Genomic DNA, 21,276 nt, shown 5'->3' with positions numbered 1-21,276 from the left:
CATCCCATCCCATCCCATCCCATCCCATCCCATCCCATCCCATCTCATCCCATCCCATCCCATCCCATCCCATCCCATCCCATCCCATCCCACTGCAGCCTCTCCTCTGGCTCCAGAGGGGCTGTGGGGTGCCCAGGATGGGCCTTTGATTTCCATACTGTGTGAACAACATCACTTTGACAGCGTCTCTTTTAGCTCTCCAGATATGATTCCTGCCAGTCTTTTGTGGCAAGTAGTATAGAGGACTTTGGAAGCTACAAAAATTTCATGAAACACACCTTGGAAAAAATCTGTAGAGGCCTTTGAATGATTAAGTGTCATTCCTAATTGACTCTAATTATTAGTTTCTAGCTTTTATGTCCCATTCAGGCTGTGTTCTGGCACTGGGCTGATGCTTGAGGATGACACTTGATTTGTCTGTGCTTTCAGAGAAGGGTGTATTAGTTTAGAAATTTCTTGGCCTTGACTTAAAAAACAGAAACCCCCCAAATCCACTGCAACCAAAGCCTCTGTCTGTTTAAGGTGTATGAGATGATTCTTTTCCTTGAAGCAGCACTGACAACCTGTATGTTTGACCTGTCTCATTCAGTCTGAAAAAAGTGAAGTTTGGGGGATTTTTAAGCTTTCTTTTTTTTTGTAAATAAAATATAATGAAAATGCTTCTGGGAACGTTTTTGAGTTCCAACAGTAAGATTCTTATAGGAAAAATGTTCCTGTCTTTCAGTGTGTGTTTGTGGAAGCTGTGGCCTCAGCTGTGGCCCAGTTGCAGGGTTCTTATCCCACTGTAGTGGTTGGAAGTGGGAGGAGCGAGGGACACGCTCAGAATCATGTCCTGGCTGCTGAAAACCAGGAGACTGAGCTCATCCTGGGGAAATCCCAGTCCTGGCCTGGGCCACAGCTGTCCCAGGCATGCTGTGGTCTCACAGAGCTTTGGCACCAGGAGCAGAGCTGGCACAGGAGGGTCCCAGGCAGTGTCTGCAGCACGGCCAGTGAGTGAGGAGTGTTGTGGTTTAAGTGTTCTGCAACACTTACACTCTGAGCTGCAAACAGTGTCGGGAAAGGAAGGAAATACAGTGTATTGCATCTTCCCTGCCTTGTCTGTGAATTCCTGCAGCATTTCCCTGCCCTCTGCTGGCTTTCCTCGCTGCTGCTGGAGCCCTGACAGCTCCAGCCAGGCAGAGCTGGCTCTGCACACCAAGCTCAGGGGCCTGCTTGGCTTTGATTTTTTTCTTCTTTTTTTTTTAACTCCTGTGGTGCCAGCCTGAAGTCTCACACAGTGCATGTGACACCCATAATTGACAGCAGATTAATAAAACAGACCTTTTGTTGTTTGGGACTTCAAACTTGAAAGGTTTTTTTGTCCAGCGTGTGCATTTTTTATGCCAATTTGATCTTCCCCATAGAGCCCCCTTGCATGGGATCTGCAGGATCTTACAACCTGTTGAGCTGGAGATTCTGCACAGAATACTTGGCAAAAGTCTTGTCAAAAAGCATCTCTTATTTCCTGCGTTCATCCCAGCATTTTGGGGGTGGGAGATGCTCTTTTAGAAGTCACTGCAAGCATGAGAACAGCTTCCTTGCTTCTTAAGGGTTTGTTTTGGTTTAGGTTTTTTTTTCTGCTGGCTGCTTCCCCTCTGAGCCAGAGTTGGAGTGGGAACAAAGTTTGTGCTGCTGGCAGATTGTTCCAGCTCTCTTCCCTCCCCACCTCCCGGTCCCCACCTCCTCCCTGCCAGGAGGAACAACTGTTTCTGGTTGTTTGCCTCTGCACTGGGAGCAGTTGCAAACACAACTCTGCTCTTCCCCGTGGCTGCTGCAGAAGCCCAAGGAATACCTTGCATTTCATTCCATATGATTGGAAATGGAGAAATGGGACTCTGTGGAGGAACTGGGACAGACAGGTAGACTTGGGTCAGGTGAGATCAAGGGCTCAGCGAGCTGCTTGCCAAAATTCCTGTGTGAGCAGGAGTCACGAGTCCCATCTGCCTCTCAGAGCATCCTCTGAGGAGGTGGCCTGGCCACCTGGGCAGGAGGGACCACGAAACACTGTGTGTGGACCAGGGACGGAGAGGAAGGAGGGAGGTGGGCTGGGGAGCCTTGGAGTTGCACAATGAGTTGGTCATTGTAAGTTCAACAACTGGCCTGGTAGGACATAAGGAAATAAAAACGTATCCATTGTTTTTTTCCTCTTTGCTCCTCAGTTTGACAGGCTGCCAGGGATCCCATGTGGCGATCGTCGCTCTCCTCCCATTTACACAATTCCTCGGGGTGGGAGCAATGGGAGTGTCCCAGCACCAGCGTGCACACTCCTGCTTCTCTTTCTAGACCAGCCTGGCACTACTGCTGCAGGGTGTCCTCATCCCTCAGGGAAAGGTGGCCTTACTCTCCCGGGGCCTTAACTTTTGGGGCCCCTTTCTGCTCACAGGACATGGTTCCTGCAGAAGGTAGCTGGTGTGGGGATTACCTGCATTGATGGCAGCTTTGTCAGGGACTGCATTTCTGTAGGAAAGGAGGGATTCTGGAAAGAAAATCATTCCATTCTGTCCCTTCCCTCCCTGGTCACCGTTGTTTGCTGGCCGTCAGGAAACATTTGCCTTGTGGTTTGAAGGGCATGAGTTCAGGGCAGCTGCTCTCTGTGCTCAACTGTGGCTTCCTCAGCTTCCATTTTCCCCATCAGTAAAGTGAAACTAAAAGGTTTGTGTTACATCCTGGCAACCAAACAGCATCTGACCCATCTGTAATGTCTGTCCAGCGATGGAGTTATTGAACTGACCGTGACAGCAGATCTATACAGTTGGTTGTGGAAGCACTTAGTGCTCTGTAAGTGGGGTCTGGTTTGGGGTGGGGATTTGTGCTGTGCCAGAGTGATCCCTGGTTAACAGGAGCTTTCCCGAGCGATGGGTGCTCGGGCTGCTGAAGGCTTTTCACTTAATAAACAGCAGCTGCTGATACCTGAGGAGCAACACAAAAGTGCTGAGGAGGAGAAATAAACGCTAGCATTGGTTCCTTTGCTAACTTCAACTTGAGATGTTGATCAATACAGTCAGGACTTGGACTGAGGAGCCTTGGTGATGGAATTTTGTGAGTGGAGCTTGGGGTAACATCTGGCCAGAGGCTGGATCTCCACTAGCGGCCCCGCAGGTGCTGGGACAGCGGCCAGCAGTGCTCCCACAGCTCCTGCTGTAAAGGACGAGCAGAAGCCACATGGTCATGGATATCAATGCAAGAAGGAAATGCCTTTCATAAGACATTGATCATTTTAGCAGCCAGCAATACAAATAATAAAACATTTTCATAGTGGAGCTGGACAATGGTGAGTTCTCCCGTTCTTCAGCAGATGTGGATTCACACGGCAGATCCATCACAGACAGTCCAGGCAAAGTTCACAACACAGAGAAAAACTCCTTGGCGTCGCAGTTGATGCAATTTTTACGGATGTGTTGCACATCCTGTTGTTAAACCTCTTCCCAGGAGCTCATCAGTAAATGAGCTGCTCCGGGGAGCGGAGGGCGGCAGCCGCGGCGGGAGCAGGTGGGAGCAGGTGGGAGCAGGGAATGGTGTTGCATCATGTTGTTTTGGCAGCTCACCTGAAGGGCTTAGAGCTGTTCCGACCTCTGCAGCAAAAACAGGAGGGAAAATTATGAGGGAAATGAGCTGAAATTAGCGTGAACTGGCGGGAGCTCTGGAGTCATCAAGAGGTTGGGAATTCATCGCTGTTGTAACAGAAGTGATTATAGTAGAACCAGGGAAATTGCTCACAGACTTCAAAATCTCCTGTAACTTCTTGCAGCATCTCAGTTTTGATGATTTCAGCCTTGGGGATGAGCGCAAGGGTTGACTGGTCCAGGCTTCAATTCCCCAGGACTTGCCTGAACTGGTGCCATTTATGATGTAAGACACCAAAGCTCCTAATTCCATTTGTACCCAAACCCATGCCCAGGAAAAAATATCCCCCAAATCCTTCTTCCATGAGAAGGATAGTCCTTTTCCCCTTCTGTTTGCACCGTGGGGTCAGTGTAACCTCTCTCCAAGGCAGCAGTGGTCTGCACAGAGCCGGGTACCAGGCAGGGGAGCTGGGCTGAGCCATCAGCAGCCCTGTGTAATCAATTATAGTTGTTCCCGTCTGCAAAGCTTGAGAAGGTCGGACAGATCCAAGAGATTGCAGAGGCATACGGCTCTATCTTGCTTTATATAAATATTTGAACAGCAAGAACATTAATTATAGCAGGTTTGTTTCTTCCCCCCGTTGGTTCGCTGCCAGATTTCAGTGGAAGAAAATAGTGACAGCTCACTCGGTATCGGGAATTGCGGCTGTTTTATTTGGGATGTCGGGAGAGGGACCGACCGTGCCGAGAGCGGGTGATGCCCGAGAGGGTCATGGCAGGGAGGGCGGGCAGGGCCCGAGCCCCTGTCTGAGGGTGCCGGGGGGTGCCGGGCAGGGCGGGCAGGGCCCGAGCCTCTGTCTGAGGGTGCCGGGGGGTGCCGGGCAGGGCCCGAGCCCCTGTCTGAGGGTGTCTGAGGGTGTCGGGGGGTGCCGGGCAGGGCGGGCAGGGCCCGAGCCCCTGTCTGAGGGTGTCAGGGGGTGTCTGAGGGTGCCGGGGGTACCGGGCAGGGCCCGAGCCCCGTCCCGCCTCAGGGAGGGGCTGCCGGGCCGCGCGGGCCGCCAGGGGGCGCGCTCTGCCCAGCGGCGCTCCCGCCGCCCCGGGCCCGCCCCCCGTGAGGGAGATACCGGGAATGGGAACGGGGATGGGAATGGGGACGGGGACGGGGACAGGGGTAGCCTGGGGCGAAGGGACGCGGGCGGTCATCCTGTGCCACCCCTGCCACGGGCACAGACTCCTTCCACTGGCCCAGGTCGCTCCAGCCTGGCCTTGGACACTTCCAGGCATCCAGGGGCAGCCACAGCTTCTCTGGGCAACCTGTGCCAGGGCCCCACCATCCTCACAGCCAAGAATTCCTTCCCAATATCCCATCTAACCCTGCCCTCTGGCAGTTTGAAGCCATTCCCCCTTGTCCTGGCACTCCAGGAAATAGTCTCTCCATCTTTCCTGTAGTCTCCCTTCAGGTCCTGGAAGGCCACAATCAGGTCACCCCAAAGCTTCTCTTCCCCAGGCTGCACAATCCCAGCTCTCCCAGCCTTTCCTCCCAGCAGAGCTGCTCCATCCCTCTGACCATCCTGGTGCCTCCTCTGGACTGGCTCCAGCAGCTCCCTGTCCCTCCTGTGCTGTTCCCAGGGCTGGAGCAGCTCTGCAGGGGGGTCTCACCTGAGGGGCAGAGGGGCAGAACCGCCCCTGCCCTGCTGCCCACGCTGGGGGATCAGCCCAGGGCACGGGGGGTTCTGGGGTGGGTCATGTCCAGCCTCTCACCCACCAAGTCCTTCTCAGCTCTCTCCTTTTCCCTGGATATTCTTACATTTCTTCTGTTACTTATTTATAAGATCACAGCGCCCAGAAATCTGAATGGAGAGTGGAGATAAATGGCGCTGGCAGGTATCCACAGCTTTGTGAGGGAAGAATTGTGTTAACTGGATCAAAATAAAGAGCATGTCCCCTCCAAAGCACCACAGTATATGCAAATAAATCTGCACGGCCTCTGTCTCCTTGGCTCGGGCCTCGCAATTATCCCAGCATTAGGCATTTACAATAACTCTGGAACATGCTTTTAGGCAGCGCTCCTCTTTCCTCTCCCTTTTCTGCTACTTGAAGCAAGCTCTTCCCTTGGGAAATCCGCATTGTCTTGTGGAAACAGTGAAATCCTCCCTGGGTGGTGCTGGCTCAGCTCACGCTGGGGCAGCAGCAGAGTCCGGGGAGTTGGTTAACTTTGCCACTAAAACGTCCCCCTGAAATTCCCAGTTCACTGCTTAGAGCCAGGAATATAAGAACAAAGGTAATCTGCAGGGCTTTCAAGGGAGCAGGGGTTTGAAGGCTTGATTGTAATTAGCATAATTAGGGGTGAATTTTATTTTTGCATGGATAGAACTGAAAGCAAAAGAAGCAAAATAATCCATTGATTTAAAAAATTAAATAAACACTAGGAAGAAAGGTCCCCTTCTCCAGACTGGAATGGGCTGAAAAGCAAACATTCTTTTTCAGGCTTTGCTGAGAAATCACTTTTTCCATCTAAGGAATTTTTTTTTTTAAAGTGTTGCGTTTCGATTGATTTATTAATGAGCAGAAACCCAGGCATGGGGTGCCCCTTCTCCGTATGGATTGTAAAAATCCACCATTCAGCTTCTGGAATATTCTCCTCCCTTAAATCGAAGGTAACATTTGCATCCTTGAGCAGCGTCTGCTTGGCTCTAAGTGATTTGTTGTGTTTGGCTGCTCGGAGCTCTGTGTATCTTATTCATCAGCATCAAACTGCTCATTCTGCCCCCACTCCCTCCCTGCAACAAGAAGTCACAGAGAAAAACTGAAAAGCCTCGTTTGGATTTACCTGAGCAGCTACACCTGTGTGGAGGTGTCAGCTGTGGAAGCAGATTGTTTGTCTGCTAGCTGGAGGCAGATGTGTATCACATTCCAGACTTTGGGGAAAAGAGATTAAAACACCCATTAATTCCCTACAAACTTCTGATTATTTTTTTTTCCCTTTCCCATTTACAATCTAAATAATTAACTCGAGAATTCTGGGTTTATTTTGTTTTCCTTTTGCTTCACCTCACAGCACTGGGGGGACCCTTCGGAGGTTGTGGGGCTGTTTTTCTAATGTCCCTCTTGCTGACTGGAATCGCTCGGCTTCCCCTCGGGCTTGAGGGCTTGGAGGGATGAATTAGGAGCAACAAAGCCCCCAGTGTGGTGAGGCTTTCACCCTCCTCCTGGCCTGGGGCAGGACGGCAGCACCACCAGGGTCCCCCCCGGCCGCTCCGGCACACGCGGTGTCTGCTGTCATCAACATTTGGGATGGTGAACCACGTTCTACCTCTGCCAGGCAGTTGTGAAGCTCTGGGAAAGCAGGCAGGGTGCTGTAAACACGGGTTGCAGTAGCCCCGTAAAGCAGAACAAATCGGTTTGATCTTTATTTCTCAAGGACAAACCAATTACGCCCGTCAGAAGGCAAAGCTGCATAATCGGGTTTCCACGAGTCCCTCGTCGTGTTACAGCGGTTTATTTGTCAGGCTGGTGTTGGCAGAGCTGATGTTAATTCCCAGCCCTGTCCCTGATCATGAACTTGCTGTTACAGCCCAAGGTCAGAGGGTGCCTGTGGAGGTCCCTGCGCTCCCCATGCCGGCGCCGTGGCCGATGTGTTCAGGGCTGGTGACCACAGACCCCTCTGCTGCATCCACGTGCGAGAGGAGGGAGGGACTCCAACACTTTTCAGATGTAAACAGCTTGTTCTTGGGATGTTGTTAATAACACGAACCCAAAGAGTGACTAACAACAATGTGCTGACTTGGGGAAGCGCTTGGATCTGCTGGTGCCCTGCATGAAAGGATGCAATTATTTTTCGTAACCGTTTATTTTCCCTTTACGACAAGCTAAGCAAAGCAAGTTTGTCAGAGGCAGAGTGCTCCTAATTTGGTCTCCAGTGACCTCTGCAGCCGTGATTGGCAGCCGGGTGTCGGGAAGGAACTTGTGCCTGTGAGATAGAAATGAGCAGAACAAATGCCGTAGGACAGCTTGGGTTCCCCAGGGGGGACAGGCTCAAAAAGGTGAAAGAAGTGCAATTACAGGAGGTTTTCAGCACAGAAAGTTAATTAGCTACTAAATAGCATTTAGTGCAGTTCAACGTGAGGAAATTTATGTTTTGAAAGCAAACAGATCAATGGAAAGCCTGTGGAACAAGCTTTTGGAAAGTCCATGCTGACATCCGTGTACTTTGTACCGTAACGGCCTGAGTAGTTTTTCCCAGGTTTCCCCAACAAATAGGAAGAGTTGTTAGATTTGTTACCCCTGTGTTTGCGGATGAATAGAAATGCTTCCACATGTGAATGTTTGGACATCTAATTTCAGAAATCCTGGATAGGCTTTCATCCAGACTATCCAACACCTTGTTCCCTGGTCGCTGTGGTCAGTGGAAATGGATTCTGTTTGAGCTCTGTGAGGCACAGAAACTTCAAGTTCCAAATATTTTCAGCCAAAGGCTGAATTTAACACAATCCTTAATCTAGCTACTAGTCTGGGCTGATTAAGGTGAGTGTCCGTGGCTGGCTCTGTGTGGTTACACTCCGTGGGAAGCTGGTGCTGTCCCACAAGTGTCCTTCCAGCCCTGCTCTGCAAGGTTACACAGAGCGAGCAGAAACATTTTGACACCTTTTTTTTAATACTAAGTTACCGATCTGGTTTCCTCTGCGTGCCTTTTATGTCACTGAAGTCAGCAGGTTTCACAGTTCATAATATATGTATATCGTCAAGGGCAATTTTTGTATCAGAACAATGGATTTGGGTTCCAGCTGCCCGATATTACCTCACTCTATACAGCCACTGCACTAAATTTTTAGGCATTTCAGGATAGCTTTGAACTTTTATTGACGGATTATTTGTTTGAAGCTGTCTGTCTTAGCAGCTGATGCTGTCAGGAGCTGTTTCACCTTGCTGGGAAGAAGAGGAGCCCAGAAGGTCAGTGCCTGTGGGGAATAGCAGAGAAACAGAGAAATGCTAACCCCTGGGGAGGAAAAGGGGCATGTAATTCCCATTACATGGATGCTCATACATTATGATGATACTCATTGTCTGTAAATGATGCTTCCCAAGCTAGGAATGCTGGGGCTGTGGGAGAGCTGTTATTAGCGACAGCATAGGTTAGCACAATGGTGATGGAGAGCCAGCTCCATGAGGAGGGTTTGGCTCCTGCAGGAGGCTCTCTGGGAATCAGGTGGTGCACGCTGACAGCTTGGGTGACTGCCACATCATGGCTGTAACCTTCAGCCCCTTTCTCTCTTATAATTACATTTGTCACATCGCGTCGTAAAATGAGTTATTAGATCTTTGTTGCTGAAATCGGCTTCCCAGGTGATCAGGGCAGGTCTCTGCCCCCGCTCTGGAACAGAAATAATAATTGGGTTTAGCTCTCTTTGTGTGTTCCAAGAGCTGTAGGTGTGTTCCAAGGCATTAACCCAACAGCAAGTTGGGTCCCATTGCTGAACATCAGAAGTCTCCCTTGCAGCGTCTGAGCTCCTCTGTCGGGTGTGCAGGAGGTCCCACGTGGTGGGAGGGGGACAGTGGCTCCTTAGGGGCTACAACAGCTCGAGGAGTGCACATGTGCTTGGCTGCTGTAGTTGACTGTTGAGTGGAGAAAATACATCGGCACCTGGTCTTGCTCCCCAGCAAGAATGGGATGTGTTTTGAGACAAGAGTAATGGGAGTTTGGTGAGGGGGAAAGGCTGAAGTGGAATCCCATAATCATTTATGTTGGAAAAGCCCTCTAAGATCACTGAGTCCAACCCTTCCCCAGCAGTGCCAAGGCCACCACTAACCCATGTCCCCAGGTGCCACATCCACATAGCTTTTAAGTCCCTCCAGAGATGGGGACTCCAACACTGCCCTGGGCAGCTGTGCCAGGGCTGGACAGCCCTTCTGATGTAGAAATGCTCCTCAAAACCCAACCTGAATCTCCACTGGTGCAACCTGAGGCCATTTCCTCACATTCTGTCACTTGTTCCCTGGGAGCAGAGTCTGAACCCCCCTGGCTCCAACCTCCTGTCAGGGAGTTGCAGAGAGCAAGAAGGTCCCTTCTGAGCCTCCTTTTCTCCAGGCTGAGCCCCCCCCCAGCTCCCTCAGCTGCTCCTGGTGCTCCAGACCCTTCCCAGCCCTGTTCCCAGCCCTGGACATGCTCCAGTGCTTTAATGTCCTTCTTGTCATGAGGGCCCCCAATGAACACCTGAATATGTCCATTGGTTTCCTGCCTCAGGTTTTGCTAATCCTCCTTGGGTTTTCTCCCTGTCCCTTTTATTCCCATGGCCCAGTGCACTTGTTGTTTTGCTGAGCAGTGCTGTATATTAGCTGGCGCTCTGTTTTTCCTGGATCCCTCAACCTAAAGTCTCTCTGGAATGTTCCTCCGGCTATTTGCCTTGCAATGCTTCAGCTCCCTGCTTTTGCATGGCACTCTGGAATAAATTCCTCATCCAGCAGATAGAATAGACTGACAGATAATAAACTCTACCCTTGCATCTGTATATCTTGAGTGCCTGGGTAGAGGACTCCCCAAAATCCACAAAATTAGCAGACATCATAATGCTTGTTGTTACTGACATCCAAAATGATCTCAATATTAAAATTATTTTTGCAAGTAGTCCAGTGGGTTAGAGTACTTTCATTTTTTTTTGATCAATATATATATAAGAAAAAAGTAATTTTAAACACAGTGAGGTTTTTTTCTGAATTTCCCCGTTGACTCAGTAAGCACCAATGAACAAGGTGGTTCTCTCTCTGCGTCTGTCCTGTGTATGAATGCTCGTGTTCATCAGCCCCTGTGAAGGGCAGGGGGGCACAGGTGTCTCTTTCAGATTTCACCCTCTACATCACCGAGAACATCGGAATTTCCCCGGGCTGCACACTCTGAGCCACCCTGTTACCCTGGGTGCCTTGTTCTGGCTGGAAAGGGTAAATCCGCTTGCCCGAGTTGGTTCCGTGTCTGTGGGATGCGTGTGTGAGCTTGTCACCAGTGAATGTGAACTGTAAACATTTGTCTTTAGAAGCATTTTCTGAAAACACAGCAGTGCCAGCAGCGCTGTGCCCGGGCTCTGCAGCCCCTCGGGTCTTGGGTTACTGCTGCTGTGTCTGAGAGCTGGGTTACATAGCAGAAGGAATTGCAGTGGGCAATGGTGTTCTGCACTGAGGAGCTACGGAATTCCTGGGATCAAAGCAAGCCTGCCCAGCTCTACTGGTAACTCATTTCTTGGCAGTTCTCTGCTGCTGTTGGTTTGAGGTGATGCTCGTGAAGAATGAGCACCTTGGTCTCCATGGCAAGGACCCACAGGGCAAGGATCCTCCCACCAACCCACCCTCCAGCCCTTTGCCATGCTGACCAGCTCGTCTTTGCAAGAGTTTTAGAAAATGGATTGCCTTTGCTTAGTCTTTGAGTTAGTTTGAGTCATCTCTTCCAGGAAAATCCTGTGTGACCAGCTGTGGCTGTTATGAAGTGTTGCTCCATAAATACCAGCTGCTCCTAGCAGGCAGTCCAGCCCAAGTGTCTTGTACCAGGACTCCTGTTACATTTGCATTAACATGAGATGCTGAATGTTTTAAAAAGTGTTACATTTTGACACTTTATCCAAAAGTAATGCTTGATTTTTCACAAAGAACAGTACAATCTTCATGGAAAAATTCCCAAGGCAGGTGTATAGATGTGCCTGACACTGGAGGTATCCTGGTGTCTAACCTGGAAAACCTGCTGTGTATGCTCTCTGAGTGAGTTTGGGTGTGTAGTGTGATCCCTGTTGCCACATCACTTCTAAATCCTCATCCTCCAAATGGCCTGAATGTAAGTTCTGCTTTGCTGCTTTCTCTCCAAAAACTGGAGTGGCAGAACTCTGTGCCCAGAGCAGTGAAGTCACTCCTTCAGCTGAAGTCAACCAGCCTTGGTTTCATCCAGATGGTGCCGCAGGACCAGGAAGGGGCTTGGGGATTTGCTCCCAGTGCAGGCTCTGGAGTTTGAGTTACACATTAGAATGGGGTGGCTCAAAGGGCCTTGGTTAAAAATTTAACCCACGACTAACTGGGTTGTGCAGAGCCCTGTCCATTGGAATGGGGAGATGTGGCACACAGGGCTGGTCCCTGCGGAAGAGGCCCTGGAGCCAGGCTGGGAAGGCACACTGGTGTGGAGTGCATGCTGAGTGTGTGATTCCCAGCCTTCAGTGCCCACATTGTTGGATAAGCGGATTAGAAAACATGGCATAAAGTGGCCTTGCAGGGGGCTGCTTTGTACCTGCTCCTGGCCTTGTCTGGCAAGCCCTGATTTCACAGCGCAGCCCATTCAGCCCCGCGCGGGGATTGTTCACGTGCATTGGCCTTTTCACCAACCGAGGGGTCACAGTTTCACATTCACTTCATTCCCAAAGCAGTGGTATTTTTCTTTTGGGATTGGGGCTGGTGGGGGCATGTGGGCTTTTTGAGTTTAAGCTCAGTTTGCATTTAAAACTGGAGATCTGGGCTGGGTTGGGAAAGGGTGGGGTTCATTTACTGTACCTGTGGTGCGTTGAAGAGCTCAGGTGTGACTTCCCATCGTTAACTCCCCCAAGTTTCAAGATTGCAAGTGGAAACCATTTGGGGTTTATAGACACAAATCCAGGCTTGGCAGGTCCACTTGCAAAGATATAACGAGAAACTGGAGTTCAGGTGAAACATCTTTGGATCTTACCGGTCATGGAGGGAATTTCCCAGATGAGATCCCAAGTCCGTGCTGCTGTTGGAATGTACTCACACCTCCTGTCCCCATCCCAGTGAGGAGCAGCTGAGCTGAGGGCATTACTTGAGATTCTTAATTTTGCCTTCTCAAAAGTGTTTTGAGGAATGGGTTTGGCTCTGCCAAAGTTCTGTGTGCAGTTTGGAACAGACCAAAACCAGGATGTTTTTTGTGATGATGGGGAGTCAATTTAAATAAAAATAACCTCTTACAGGAGCTGTCGGTTATTGGCTCCTCGGGCCTGCCCTGAATCCCCATCTCAGAGCTCTGACTAAAGGTTTTGGATGTGGTTGTTGCATGTGCCTGCAGCCTCCCAGGGCTGACATGTTGCGCTCTGTCCACAGGGACACGTGTGACAATCGCATGACCTGCTCCACCAGCTCTGCCTCCAGCCTCGACACCAGTGCCCAGTTCCAGGAGAACAATGGGCAAACACAGAGCACCAGATGGGATGAACAGCAGAAGGTATTTGCCCTCGAGCAGGTCTGTGGTGTCTTCAGAGTGGACCTGGGACAAATGAGATCCCTTCGTCTCTTCTTCAGGTACTGGATCGTTGTGTGTGAGAGTTGTGTGTGTTCTGGCTCGGGGCTCTGGGGATGCTGGGGGCAGATGGCTTCTGCAGTCCTCCTTGGAAGCCTTTCCAGAGTGGTTGTCTCCAGGAAAGCAAGTGTCAGCCTTCCCAGGGAGAGACTCTGAATTACTGTTATGGGACCAAAAGGATTTTCTTCCTAATAAGGTAAAGGGTGCTCTTAACTGTCTTATCAAAAATGCTTCAAATAACCTGCAGGTGTGGAAAAAAATCTTTACCTGTGGTACCTTTTCCTTTGCCTGCCCCTCACCAGGCTTCTCTGGAGCTGACTTTGTGTACAGTCAGGAGCTGACTTTGTGTACTGCCTTAATGTTTCTGGAGCAGACTTCTTGTGTACTTGTCTCCAGGCAAGACAAATTTTAATTCCTTCACATGAAGGAAGGGTAAAAATAGTGCCGTTACCAGGTACTAGTGGAGCTTCTTGGGGAAAATGGTCACTATGGCCATGTCAAACAATCACAGAATATCTCAGTTGGAAGGGACTCATAAGGATCACTGAGTCCTAGGGCTGTAAAACTGCCTCTGTGCCCTGTTGGAAGGGGCAGATTGGTGCTGCACGCTGGGATTTGCTTTGCACTCTCTCACCAGAGGGTCCCTGTTCCTGCTGGCCCCTCGTTGCCCTGGGCAGCCCATGCAGGTTGTTCTCCCGTTGTTCCCTGCAGTGACGAGGCCTGCACCTGTGGGCAGCTGGTGGTTGCAAGCAGGGAGAGCCAGTACAAGATCTTCCATTTTCACCACGGTGGCCTGGATAAACTCTCCGAGGTGTTTCAGCAGTGGAAGTACTGCACAGAGACCCATCTCAAGGACCAGGTACCTGAGTGAGGTTCTTGGGGCAAAGAGGGGTTTTCCAGCAGATGTTTCCCGCTTGGGTTTGTGTTTTGGAGAAATGAAGCTTTGAGTTCATGTCACCAAGTCGTGCAGAAAGCTGCAATGTGTGGGATGTTTAGGATGGAACTCTGAGCCGGACGTGAGGTCTCTCCTGGACTTGCTTGTCCCCATCCCTTCCTGTTCCACCTGTGGAATGTGGGGGAAGATCATCCAGAAGACTTGCTCAGGTAGTGAATTTTGCTAGAGCTGACAGGTCAGCACTGCCCTTTAGGTGTGGAAGGTGGCTGGAAATCTGCAGTGGTAGGTCGGAAATTCAGTCAGATCCTTTCATCCGTCTTATGGCGCGCAGCTCACGGCTTTGGAGAATGTTTTGACAACGCATCTTGCCATATTTTGTTCAATCTACATACAAATGTGATAAGAGCTCTTTAATTATCTGTTTAAGATATTGTATGTGCTTATTAGAAACAGTGATTTTTAAATTTCCATCCTTCCCACAGAGCCCCCCGCTGCTTTTCTTATTATGGTCGCATGGGCTCACTTTTTGCATTGAGCAACCTTTGATTTTTAAATTAAATGTCAGCTGCAGTCTTGCACTGGGATCATGAGTGCCCTCAGAGAGCCTGGCAGCGCCGTTCCCCGCTTGCCTAACAGCAATCCCTTTGTATATGGCCAATCATATGTAATTTATTGCAAGCATTCCTGGCAGGGGGAAGTTTTGCTGTAAGCAGCATTAATTCAGTTTCAGGTCAGGGATAAGATTGGAGGAGGAATGGAAACTATGTTTTTTTTTTAAGATGAAGCTGTTCTGTGGTGCTCAGATTTTTAATTATTCTAATCACTCTTGTTATTGTAATGGTTGGAATTTAAAAAAAAAAAAAAAGCCAAAACCTCCCCAAGTGCAGCTCCTCAGTGTTTAATCCTACATGAGCCACACAGAGAGGTTTCCCTGCTCTGGGTTTCACACTCTGCTGCTCTTTCTGGCTCCTGCCTCCAGTTTTGGTTTGTTTTCCCCCGTTCAGCAGCTTGCTGATGAGAAAACCTGTATGCAGTTCTCCATCCGCCGTCCCAAGCTGCCCTCCTCAGAAACCCACCCCGAGGAGAACACGTACAGGCGCCTCGACGTGTCTGCCTGGCTCCATCACCTCAACGAATCCGGGCAGGTGGAAGAGGAGTACAAGCTGAAGAAGGTGAGAGGTTTTCGTCTGTTCTCTCCTGCTGCAGAGTGCAAGTCCCCAGGGGGAAGCTGCAGGAGTTTGTTTTCCTGCCAGGGGCAAGAACTGGGAGTGTGGAGACTGGTGTAGGAAGCCTTGGCTGGAGATCTTGCTGTGGGATTGGAGCAGATTCCAGCAGATTCCCACCTGGACGTGTTCCTGTGTCACCTGCTCCAGGTGACCCTGCCTCGGCAGGAGGGTTGGACTGGGTGGTCTCCAGAGGTCCTTTCCAACCCCAATTGTTCTGTGATTCTGTGATGGTGGAGCATCTCCCATCCATGACCAAGGACAAGGTGTCCCACTTCTGCTGCCGTTTGGAATCAATAAACCAAAGTGCCCAATGCCCACGGTGTTTGCAGAATGTGTGACCAAATCACAGAGAGAACTGGAGACTGCTGTGTGAGCTGAGATTGATGTATGAACTGGGCTTGATGTATGGACTGGGACTGATGTATGAACTGGGCTTGCTGTGTGAACTGGGATTGCTGCAGGAACTGCCACTTCTGTATGAAATAACGCAGGGGGAGCCCCGGGCCCGGGCTCTGAGAGAGAAGTTTGCAGTGCAGTGCGGTGTCTCCCGGACTGGGGATTAAGCCGTGACATGAGAACGACACGTTAATCATAGAGCCTCTCCGGGGGTGGTTATTGACATTGAAATGAGCCCGATTTGTGTCTGGTCTGGGAATAGAGGGCCAGCACTTTCCCTCTAAACATGTGCAAATTGCAGGAGCTTGAATCAAGGCGTCACTTGTCAGGAGAGAACTGCAGAGGCACCAAAGCACAGCAGCGGGCAGTTCCTTGTTGCTGTATTTGGGAATGTTAAAACTGTACCAGCCATAACTTTTGCTCTTTGTTCCAGGCCATTTTCTTTGGTGGGATTGATATTTCCATCCGTGGGGAGGTGTGGCCCTTTCTGCTGCACTACTACAGCTACGAGTCCACTTCTGAAGAGAGGGAGGCACTGAGGCTGCAGAAGAGGAAAGAATACTTTGAGATCCAGGAGAAAAGGTAACAGACCAGCATCACCCTCCCCTGCTCATCTTCCGCAGGCTGGACATCGCAGTGACACTGCTGGTGATGTGCAGTCTCTGCCTCCTTTGCATCAGGAGAAGCTGGAGTAAAGAAGTGAGAGGGACAGTGAAGGAGGTGCATTGGGCACTGCTGACCTCCTGAGGCTCTGGAACTAATAATAATTTGATAATAATAATTTGAACCATAGAGCTCCCTTGGGTTTTTGAAACAGGCTCGTCAGTACCACACAGGGAAACATCTCACAGGCAAGGCTTGAGTTAGAACACTGAAGGTGAAATTGGGATCTTATATTGCTTTATAAATAAAACTGTACATAAAAATAAGGAAGGAGAAGGGAGATCCAATTTAAGGAGGTTGTTACTGCAAGAACTATGTGTTGTTAAATAGCTGTGGGTACATTTAAGCTGGAGAGGGACAGTGGTGGTATTAATTAGGAGACAATCAAACCAGAGTGAGTTCAGGTGTGCCACCCCCAAGGAGCAGTGGAGAGCAGAGTCTGATGCTTCTGAGGTGTGTATCACAGCAAACACCTCATGTCATCCCGTTTATAACCCAGGAGGGTCCCTCTAGTAATCCCTCGGGACAGACAATCCGCTGTTCTGGACAGACCTGCTCCTCTGTTCTTCAGGTGCTGAGAAAACGCTGTACAGGAATAGTTTTTCTCTGCAAACTAAGACTGAAATGACTGAACTGGGGCTTTTTGTTCACTGTGGCAACCATATTCCTCTCTTGGCAATGGTCTCCTGTTGCTGCTCCACTTGCAGGCTGTCCATGACTCCGGATGAGCAGAAGGATTTCTGGCGTCAGGTGCAGTTCACGGTGGACAAGGATGTTGTGAGGACTGACCGCAGCAACCAGTTCTTCCGAGGGGAGGACAACCCCAACGTGGAAACCATGAGGTGAAGTGTCTGGTGCCAAACCCAAACGTGTCCTGCCGAGCATACGGACAACTCGGTCAGCCAGTCCTGGGCTGCCTGGGAATGCTGAACAGCACCCACTGTGCATCTGCTGACTGCAATCAAGGGATGCAACAATAAAGCCTTTCCAGTGCTTCTGTAGCCATTTCCTTCTCGGTCTAATAACCCTGCTCCCATCCCCAGCCTTCCCTGCACACACAGGGGTGCTGTGCAGGGCTGTGTGCAGGTGCCTGGCTCTGTGGTTCTCCTGATGGGATGGAGGATGAGCACACCCGGGTCTGCTCCAAGGGGTGGGACTTGTAAAAAGTGAGAGTCACAGTTATGTACAGTGTTAGTGTATCTTTGTTGTGCTTCCAGATACAGTTCTTTTAGGGAAAGTGGGATGCAACAAAAGGTGCTCAAAAGTTAATGTGTTAGATGTCAGAGGATCTGTGACTCTCCTGCACTGATCCTGGCTCAGCCTGCATGGTGAGAGTTGGGGTGAAGGGATGGGGCTGTGCTCAGCTGTCACCTGCCCTCACCTGTCCCACCTCCCTGTTTGTGTCTCTGCTCCAGGAGGATCTTGCTGAACTATGCAGTATTTAACCCAGCCACTGGATACTCCCAGGGCATGTCCGACCTGGTTGCTCCACTCCTGGCAGAGATCCTGGATGAGTCGGATACTTTCTGGTGCTTTGTTGGATTGATGCAGAACACGATCTTCATCAGCTCCCCCCGGGATGAGGACATGGAGAAGCAGCTGGTGAGGCTGAATGCTGGGATCCTCTTCTCTGTCAATCTCTTCTCCTCTCTCCAGTCACAAAAAGCAGTTCCCTGGGTTCCAGTATGCAAAGTCAAGCTCCAAAGCCACAAAATCCTTGGGCTGATCCTCAGGGTTGTCCTGTGCAGGGCCAGGAGTTGGACTTCGATAATCCTTGTGGGTCACTTCCAACACACAGTATTCTGGGATTCTATGATTCTATGGAAATAACTGATGCATAGAATTGCTCCTGGGTGACTGGGGACTCCCAGTGCAGTTATATCCATATTTCCTTGTGAAACAGCTGCTGTGGCCCATGAGCTCTGGCCTTTGGCGATAGACCCAAGCGTGCTCCTGGCTGTGCTGTACTAAACAGGCCACAGGGCTGGAGCTTTTCGGGAGGGAAGAAAACTCTCCAGCTCTGGCTCACAGCGTGGGGGTCCCTGGAGTGCCAAGGGGTGGTGAGGGGGGTACAAGTCCCCGTGCCCGAGGCGGGGCCTCAGCTCAAAGCGTCCTTTCCAGCTGTACCTGCGCGAGCTGCTGCGGCTCATGCACCCCCGCTTCTACCAGCACCTCTGTGCCCTGGGAGAGGATGGCCTGCAGATGCTCTTCTGTCACCGCTGGATCCTGCTCTGTTTCAAGCGGGAGTTCCCGGAGGCCGAGGCCCTGCGCATGTGGGAGGCGTGCTGGGCTCACTACCAGGTGAGGCAGCTGGCACGGGCAGGGCACGGTCCGTGCCCCTCAGCAGGCACTGCAGGGTTCCCATAAAGCCTCTTAGTAGCAAAGTAGCCAAAATAAATCAGTGTTACAGAGGGTCTGTAACTACAGAAGAACTATATCTGTGTAGCAGGAGGATGGAGCCCTGCTCCTGCCTCTCCTCCTTGGGGATGTCCGGGGTTCAAAATGAGGCGTTTCAGAAAGTACTGAACACCCACTTATGAAGTTCAGGCTTCTCTTACACAGCTGGGAAATGTCTTCCCAAAAATCACTGGTCTGCTCTGAACACTGTGGTGCAAACTTTGCTGCCATGCTGTGAAGAGAAGAGGCTTTGGCTCATCATGTGTGGTTCAGAATTCACCAGTAACTCACGTTCTCACCACTGGGCAGAACTGGAGAGAGCAAAAATTCTCACCAAGGACCCACTTGTGGAGGGTGGGAGGTGAAGCCAGAGCTCTGCCTCCACCTGCTGCACAGCAGCCCCTGTGTTCTCATTGCAGACAGACTATTTCCACCTCTTTATCTGCGTGGCCATCGTGGTGATTTACGGGGATGATGTCATTGAACAACAGCTGGCCACTGACCAGATGCTGCTGCATTTCAGCAACCTGGCCATGCACATGAACGGGGAGCTCGTACTCAGGAAGGTAAATACCCAGGGGCTGAGGCTCGGGTCCAGGGTGTTGAGGAAACCAGGGACTGATGCTTCAGCTTCTCATTGCCTGTATCCCTGTGCCTGGCTGGAGCCCAGGAGGGTGGGATGCTGCTCTTTGCCTGGAGGTGACAGTATGGTTGGGATAACCCTTGGCTGGGATAACCCGTGCCCATGGTCAGGGAAAGGGCAGACAGAACAGTTGGTCCTGCGGTCCCCATTCCATCCAGCTGGAGTGATGGGAGCTGTGGGATGAGCTGTGGTGTGTGGCAGCCCCTGCGACGTCCCACTGTCCCAGTTAACCCTGAGCTCTGTGTTCAGAGGGACACGCCTTTGCTGAAGCTCAGGTAGCCAAACAGGAGGATGGGAGAGGAAGCCATGGGCCACCTCAGCTCTCTCTGTTCATCCCCCAGTGAGGAGTGAATGTTTTCCCTCTCTCCCTGCCCTCTAGGCCAGGAGTCTGCTCTATCAGTTCCACCTGCTCCCCCGCATCCCCTGCAGCCTGCACGACCTCTGCAAGCTGTGTGGGACAGGGATGTGGGACAGTGGCTTCATCCCCGCCGTGGAGTGCTCTGGCCATCACCCCGAGTCCGAGAGCTGCCCGTACGGAGGGCTGGTGGAAGTGTCTTCTCCTAGACCAGGAAGTGAAGGCAAGAAAGGCCTGAAAACACGGGATGTCTTTGCCTTCCGAAAATAGCTGAGAGGAACAGGGTGTGACGGCGGGAGGGACGGGCAGGAAGGATGTGCATAGGAAAAAATGTTGAAGACAAAAATGGAGGAATAGCTTGTCAAGATTCCTGAGAAGACTGAAAGGTGAGGAATGGAAGAGGAATTAAATTGCTCTACAGGGGAAGCAAGTTCCAGTGCATGGATGGTGGAACCTGAGCAAAAGGCATCAACCCAGGAACTGTGTTGACACATGTTTGCATTTGGTTTTGTTAGAAACAAGCTTTTCTAGGTCTTAACAAGGACTTTTTATTCTGCCTCTGGGACTGGACTGGTTATCAACCAGAACTTTCTTACATGCTGATGAGAAAGGAGAGCACTGCAGAGAGCCAAGTGCACGGGCAGCGTTGGTGGGGCCGGGGCAGGGGCAGAGCTGGGCGAGGCACCCAGAGCTCACCGTGCACTCTCCGCTTCAACCAGCACGTGCAACACGGGGCTGCTCTCTAAAGCCATAGAGACCATTTTAATTATCATCTGCCAAAAATAAATCTGCAGACCAGTGGGATTGCAGGGAAGGTGTCTGCTTTGTCGGCGAGGAAGGACTGGTCAGCTCAAGGTCTTGTCTCTGGCCTTTTCTATGGGATATTCTGGCTGGTGTGATATTTTTTTTTTCATTTGTACAGAAATTGTACAGCCCCAGGTCTCACAGCACTGCTGCTCTGAGCTGGGGTATTTCACAGACACCGTCCAAAGTTTCTTCTTCACGACGTATTGGGTGTAAATCCTTCCCTGTGAGGGTGGGGAGGCCCTGGCACAGGTTGCCCAGAGAAGCTGTGGCTGCCCCATCCCTGGAAGTGTCCAAGGCCAGGTTGGACGGGGCTTGGAGCAACCTGGGCTGGTGGAAGGTGTCCCTGCCAGTGGCAGGGGGTGGAACTGGATGAGCTTTAAGGTCCCTTCCAAACCAAAAAATTGTGTGATTCTCTGATTCTATGACATTACAGCAAAGCTGTTCCTTTATGCTGACAACTACAGACTTTAGACACTTTAGTCTGTTGTTTCCAGTATGTTTCCCATTGTGTTTCCTTGGCTCTCCTCAATTACTGAATAGTTACTGTCCTTGCCTGTCGCTGCCACAGGCTGTGGCACATCCACTCCAATGTGGGCTTTAGGCTGTTCAGTTGGTGCCAGTGGTGCACCCTGTTCCCCATCCCAAAGTGAAAACAAAACTTGCCTTGTTGCAGCCATTTTTGCTGAGCTCTGTCTGGTGAAGGTTTCCCTTGGGGCATTTTTGAAAGGACAGCGTGTTTCTCCTCTTGTCTGCTATAAAATTTGCCAACCAGAAGTGGAGCTGGGGCTTTGAGCCCTGTTGCCAAAGGTCCTTACCAAATTCAGTAGCCTCCAAAGGTGTGTCCTGAGCCAGTGTTTGTGCCAAACAGAGCTAGGGGAACAGTTTCCTTGTAAGAATGAAAAAGGAGATGAGGTGACAGCAGCACTGGGGGTCTGCAGCCTTTCCTGGCTGTCCTGCTCCCTCTCACTTCCTCCACACTGCTTCCCACACAGCTGTCCTGGGCAGGCTGGGTCAGCTG

General features: G+C 50.8%; 1 protein-coding gene across 3 annotated transcripts in view; it reads left to right on the top strand.

Moving 5' to 3' along the window:
- The window catches only part of TBC1D16 (TBC1 domain family member 16), a 29,708-nt gene extending 9,356 nt beyond the window's left edge, over positions 1–20,352 (top strand). The window contains exons 4-12 of one of the 3 annotated variants that reach the window (XM_027667461.1): positions 12,681–12,878; positions 13,588–13,735; positions 14,779–14,943; positions 15,827–15,975; positions 16,764–16,898; positions 17,472–17,658; positions 18,178–18,357; positions 18,873–19,019; positions 19,476–20,352. In XM_027667461.1, coding sequence (XP_027523262.1) covers positions 12,681–12,878; positions 13,588–13,735; positions 14,779–14,943; positions 15,827–15,975; positions 16,764–16,898; positions 17,472–17,658; positions 18,178–18,357; positions 18,873–19,019; positions 19,476–19,721 — 1,555 coding nt within the window. In that variant the 3' untranslated portion in view covers positions 19,722–20,352. Of the gene's footprint in view, positions 1–12,680; positions 12,879–13,587; positions 13,736–14,775; positions 14,944–15,826; positions 15,976–16,763; positions 16,899–17,471; positions 17,659–18,177; positions 18,358–18,872; positions 19,020–19,475 lie in introns of all 3 variants that reach the window. The other 2 variants (XM_027667462.1, XM_027667460.1) reach the window with 2 other exon arrangements.
- Positions 20,353–21,276: the final 924 nt, after the last annotated feature.

This window comes from Corapipo altera, unplaced genomic scaffold (genome assembly GCF_003945725.1).
Source record: "Corapipo altera isolate COAL_440 unplaced genomic scaffold, ASM394572v1 305, whole genome shotgun sequence".
NCBI classification, from domain to species: Eukaryota; Metazoa; Chordata; class Aves; order Passeriformes; family Pipridae; genus Corapipo; species Corapipo altera.
Note: the sequence above shows the minus strand (reverse complement) of the source record. Positions and strands in the feature narration are given on the sequence as shown.